This window comes from Neophocaena asiaeorientalis, unplaced genomic scaffold (genome assembly GCF_003031525.2).
Source record: "Neophocaena asiaeorientalis asiaeorientalis breed wild unplaced genomic scaffold, Neophocaena_asiaeorientalis_V1.1 scaffold264, whole genome shotgun sequence".
NCBI lineage: Eukaryota > Metazoa > Chordata > Mammalia > Artiodactyla > Phocoenidae > Neophocaena > Neophocaena asiaeorientalis.
This window is the reverse complement of record NW_020185332.1, coordinates 3,806,074-3,812,124: the sequence shown is the minus strand read 5'-3', so window position 1 is coordinate 3,812,124 and position 6,051 is coordinate 3,806,074. Positions and strand designations below refer to the sequence as shown.

General features: G+C 45.2%; 1 protein-coding gene across 7 annotated transcripts in view; it reads left to right on the top strand.

The window, feature by feature from the left end:
• The window catches only part of TPM1 (tropomyosin 1), a 28,159-nt gene that overhangs the window by 10,459 nt on the left and 11,649 nt on the right, over window positions 1-6,051 (top strand). For all 7 annotated transcript variants that reach the window (XM_024735144.1, XM_024735146.1, XM_024735150.1 and 4 more), the window contains 2 exons: window positions 3,190-3,323; window positions 5,658-5,775. In XM_024735144.1, the coding sequence (XP_024590912.1) occupies window positions 3,190-3,323; window positions 5,658-5,775 (252 nt within the window). The remainder of the gene's footprint in view (window positions 1-3,189; window positions 3,324-5,657; window positions 5,776-6,051) is intronic.

The following is a 6,051-nucleotide window of genomic DNA, read 5'->3' as shown; positions in this document are numbered from 1 at the left end:
GGGGGGTTGCTTTTTTATAGTGCAGATTCCTGTCCTCCTTTCTGACCTCTTGAATCAGAATCTCTAGGGATGGGGCCTGGAAATTTGTTTTGTTTTTGTTTCTCTTTTTAAATTTTTGGCTGCATTGGGTCTTTGTTGCTGTGCGCAGGCTTTCTCTAGTTGCAGCCAGCGGGGGCTGCTCTTCGTTGCTGTGCATGGGCTTCTCATTGCGGTGGCTTCTCTTGTTGCGGAGCACGGGCTCTAGGCACACGGGCTCAGTAGTTGTGGCACACGGGCTTAGTTGCTTCGCGGCATGTGGGATCTTCCCGGACCAGGGCTCGAACCATGTCCCCTGCATTGGCAGGTAGCTTCTTAACCACTGAACCACCAGGAAAGCCCGGAAATTTGTATTTTTAATATGCATCTCCTGGTGAATTTGGACACCCAGCCAGTTGTGGGAACTGCTGGACAATGCCTAGGGACCCCTCCAGCTAAACATCTTAGACCCCGTTTTGTGGACCACCCACAGGTCTGTTCTCTGTGTTGCCCGTCCTGGCTCCTAGAACAGGTCTCCATTCCCAGTTGTTGTTCTGGTGCCGTATACGAGGCCTATTGACTGGTATTTCCGTAGGGCACAACCCCTAATGTAGGTTCTACAAAATGCTCCTGGGGAAAAGGAGTTAATGACATTTATAAAACAGTATCCAGAGCTAAGGGAAAGAACGGTTAGAGTGGAGGCAATAAGAGGGAAGAGGGAAGATTTGGATTGATGGGTGTCCCTCTCAGGTAGGGAGATCTTTTGTGCAGAGGCAGGAACGAACATGGGGTGCTGTCTCCTTACTCTCTGATGCCCCAGGTGTGTGGGAGGCCAGGGACCCGGACTGGCCTGGCACCTGGAGGGTTCTTTCCCCGGAGTATAAACAGTCTCCTCTCTGTGAGTACAAAGTCCTTGAGGTTGGGGCCCAGATCGAAAACAGAACAGGAAGCTTAGAGTGTGGTGGCTACAGAAATTGTTTTGAATATCTTGTTGACATTTCTCTGGCTGCAGCACCTATAACAAGGATATTTAAGAAAAGGGGGAAAAATACTTCTGAGTACATGACCTAGACACTCTGCTGAGGTTTTTTTGTTGGTGGTGTTTTGGAGGGTGGTTTTTGTTTTGCTTTTCATTTTAGTTTTCAGCTTTCAGGGTTGCTTGCTTGTTTTCCCCCATTCATGAAATGAATAGAATTTTACTAGAAATGGAAAATATAGAAAAGAAATCTGACCTGATCCCAAAGTATACCCTTAATGTATACCTCCTTCCGGTTTTGTTTTGTTTTGTTTTTTTACATGGGGCTAAAAACTTTTTAAAGTTTCCATATTTAAGAAATGTGTTATCCCTATTACCCTCATCCCTCCTCCAAAAAACTCCCAACATTCACCTGCCAGACCTGGTGGAGCCCATTACTAGCTGTGTACCTTCAGTGATCTACTTTGTGGGCCAGTGCAACTGTTAACTGACCTCGGATTCATTTCACATTTTCCCCTGCTCCCTGCCTTCATCAGCCAATTATTACTACATAGTTAATTTTGTGTGTGTGTGTGTGTGTGTGTGTGGTACGTGGGCCTCTCACTGTTGTGGCCTCTCCTGTTGCAGAGCACAGGCTCCGGACGCGCAGGCTCAGCGGCCATGGCTCACGGGCCCAGCCGCTCCGCGGCATGTGGCATCTTCCCAGTCCGGGGCACGAACCCGTGTCCCCTGCATCAGCAGGTGGACTCTCAACCACTGCGCCACCAGGGAAGCCCCATAGTTAATTTTTGAAGCGATAAAAGTGTATTTGCATGTTTTTATATAAAGTCCTTCACCATGATTGTAGATGCCCTAATCACCTCTCTTTCCCAGAGAGAACTTGACTTTTAAAATTTTACAAATCTAGATGAGCAAAGAGCAGAATGTTCTCGTGTTCCTTTACTTGAAGGCCATAATCGTAGACTCTAACTGCATGTGCATTTCAAACTGTGTATCATGGGTCCAGAAACTAAAAAAGTTGCTTTTGTTTAAATTAGGTTGGTTTTACTCATTTTGTTCAGTAGACCTTTACTGAGCCCATACTCTGTGCAGTGAATTGTGATTCCTTGCACATAAGAAGCTTACAGTTGAGTAAGGAAGACAGGACTGTAGGTAGAGAGCTAGCATAGTCCCAAAGTGCATGTTGTAGTTTTTAGAAAACTTCCAAGTGTCCTAAAAACCCCATCACCCCAGGAAGAGCACACATTCAGAGTGGATGAGGAAACAGTACCAGATTAACAAATTCTGTGTTTCACTTACGTGCATAATGTTTAAACAGCCATCAATGCAAGTGTATGTAATGGACCGGTCCAGGCTTGCAAGTGTGCTAAGGCTTATAGTAACAGATGCTCATAACTGTAGGTAACCATTGCGTCCCCCAAAAAGAAACATCTTATTTCAGAGATAGATACCAAGTATAAACAGTATCTGTACTGCTTTTCTTCTAAGGAGTTTGAAGCTCTTTTTGTAGCAACCTTGACTTGTGAGAAATTCCTGTAGGCGTATGTCACAAACGCTTGGGAAATTTGTCGTGGCCCTCTTCCAGTGTGACCAGTTATTCTAAAGGGGTGCTGAAGGGCAGGGGGCTTGCTAGGGTTTGCTGTGTCTCTGTATGGTGTATATTTCAGAACCACTGAATTTAAAAATATTTTAGTTCCTAAAATATTTAATAAAGCCCCTTTGAGAACACAATCAGCAGAAAGGAGAATTGAGACTCCTGAGTCCGAGTCCTCGCTATGCTGCTCTCGTCTTGTGTGACTGAGCCTGGGTAAGTCCCATCGCCTCTGTCCACACCTCAGGCCCCACCGAGTGAGGTGGCTGTGATGAAGCTCCCCCTTAACAGGCAGGTAAAGCCAGCGTGTTGAAATCCGTGGAGGAAGAGAACCAAGTGAGAGAGTGTTGCTGATGGTCGCTTTGTCCGATGAGGATGGTGTGTGTGGATCTGCATATACCCCAAGGTGGACATTCACTGGGTATGTCAATGGATGAACGTATCCGACAACTCCAGAGTTGACCAGGGCTTGTAACACACTTTAGGGTGGCTCACCACAGGGCCCAGGCTTCCCATCTGGAACCAGTGTTTCAGTCTCAGCCCCTCCTGAAGGCACTACCCTCACTTTCTCTCCGACATTGAAATGCCTTTCACTCTCTCTATCCAGGCTGAAGCCGACGTAGCTTCTCTGAACAGACGCATCCAGCTGGTTGAGGAAGAGTTGGATCGTGCCCAGGAGCGTCTGGCAACAGCTCTGCAGAAGCTGGAGGAGGCCGAGAAGGCAGCAGATGAGAGTGAGAGGTGAGGACCCCTCGTCCAGCCCACCTGTTAGCACAGCCTTTCCTCCTGGTGGAACGGGAGGGCTTCTCTGATCTTGGGCCTCTAAGAATTTTACAGTACCTTGGTGGCACTATTTCCTGACTTGATCCAGGTGCTACTAATGGTTTTGTTCATTTAACATTAGTGGGACACCTTTATGCAAAGCACTGTTTTAAACCCCAAGGTTACAAATAAGAAAAAGATGCCATTCCTGCTCTCTTAGAGCTCACCACCCAGGCGAGGGAGATGGACGTGTAAACAGGAGGTTTTAGGGATGTGTTTTGGTTCTTTAATTCCTACTGACCATGGAGCAATTATGCATTTTTTTAAAAAAGATAACTTTATTTAAAAATATATCAAGGAAGCCACATAGCACAGGGAGATCAGCTCGGTGCTTTGTGACCACCTAGAGGGGTGGGATAGGGAGGGTGGGAGGGGGGCAGACGCAAGAGGGAAGAAATATGGGAACATATGTATATGTATAGCTGATTCACTTTGTTATAAAGCAGAAACTAACACACCATTGTAAAGCAATTATACTCCAATAAAGATGTTAAAAAACATGAAATATACCAAGGAGGCTTAGGCCGAGGTAAATACAGTATGGGCTGTCAGTTGTCAAAGAGCCCAAGAAATGAGAGGAAGAGAAAGCACAGATAAAACAGAAATACGATCCACAAAAGTAAATTGTTTTGGACTTAGTAAAGCTGATAAGACACACGTGCATAGGTAAGTACAGTCAGATCTGCATGTCTGCTGAGCATGCTCCCACTATGACCTGGCTCTACCTGACTCATTACCCCAAGATTCAGCCTTGTGGTGGTAAAGGAAAACCAGGGCCATATCAGCCATCGTGTATTCCACCAGGCATTTTCTCTCATGTTCAACTGTTCAAGTTATTGTGCTCAAGTTATTGTACTCATATTACTTGGAAGCACTCCAAGAAAGACTCCACAAGACTAGAGAGAGTTCTGCCCTTCGAGGGATGACAAAGTATTGTGATGTCTCAGACACTGGCAGTGTGTTTCTGCGCTGTGACCTGGGCAGGTGCATGCAGTCAGTCATTTTGTCCATTTCTCCGTCTTTGAGGTGCATTTCTGCCCCCTGCCACCATGGATAAAGAATGATTTCAGACTTTAGGATTAAAGAAGCTCTTTAGCTGAAGTTTTCAGCTCATTATTCACTGTTGATTATTGATTCTTTTCTAATCGAGAGTTTTGGAATTCTTAAAGATGACTCTCATCTCTTACAGTGTACATATAACCAACGGTTTTGTGGCTGGCTTCTTCCTGAAATACACTTGTTAGTGAACCTGAAAGGAAGGCAGTCTGGCAGTGTTAGACATTGGAGTAAAAAGGTATTTAGAGATCATTTACTCCAGTCCCCTGGTTTTACAGATGAGAAGACTAGGGTTCAGAGACTGGTATGGCCTGCCCGAACTCTCAAAGAGAATTTATGGCCGAGCCAAGATGCAGGTCTCCTAAAATACACTGTAGTGCTTCATTAAAAAAAAAAAAAAATAGTGACTTATTTATCTTACTGCCTACTTAGATTTTGGTAAATGATTCCCGTTTTAACACAATTTGTTATTGCATAAATCTGTAATATAGGTCAATTAACATTTTCTAAAACTTACCACCATGCTGAAGGATCCAAACGTATACATCAGCATAGAAAATGGTGTTGGTCCTGCCTCTCAACACCTCTATTATGAGTTTTATTATAGGCAAAACTCAGTTTCTTTTCTAAAATATAGGTCAACCCACATGCAATTGCCATTTTTGCAGGTCCGATGTGGTCAAATACCAGCAATTTCATTTGGTTCAATCTGATACTTACATTTGTGGCTAAAGGGGTAAGAACAGCTACTTTCTTTGTGGGAAGGAAGTACATGAAGATAAGTTTGCTTTCGTTCTAACTTTGGTCCATTTTTAAGCTGAAGCTTCCCACCAGAAAAGGGCAGAAGTCCCATTATTTATATAGCAGGTAAAGCTTGTTGACCTTTCTTAATTCCACGCCTCCCACATTCAAACAGGATCCTCACATGGTACCTTTCATTTCACATTAGCTGCCTGGACAGTGTCAACAGTACCAAAAGTGTAACCTTTCATTCACAATAAACAGAGAGAGGGAAGTGTATGTCTTTTCTGCTTTCAGCTCTGGAAAGTCTTGTTTCATGGTTTGGAAGATAAAAGTAGCTCTGTGCTCTGTTTCGGTCTGTCAGTTACACTGAGCCTCACAAACCACTGTGGTGCAGGGTGAGTTTGTGGAGGTCACCTCTAAATCTTGGGCCTTCCTGCATGTTTTCCTTTTCAGAGGCATGAAAGTCATTGAAAGCCGAGCTCAAAAGGATGAGGAGAAAATGGAAATTCAGGAGATCCAACTGAAAGAGGCCAAGCACATCGCTGAGGATGCCGACCGCAAGTATGAAGAGGTCAGATCCTGGGGCCCAAGGCCTTGTGGACTCCCATCCGCGGGGGCCCAGGAGCGGGGGAGCAGTGTGCAGCCTTGCGTTCTTCAGTGAAACCATCTGCTTCCTTAGCAGAAATGGGTGGTTTTGAGAAGCAGAGTTCCTTTGTCCCCAGAAAACGGTTCTCAATTTTGATCCTGCTAGGGGATCAGTTGCACTGGGAAAGACCAAAGCTTTTTTTGTGCCCCCATGTCTCCCCCCACCCCCCGCCCCAAACACACACACAAAGACCAGGACAAA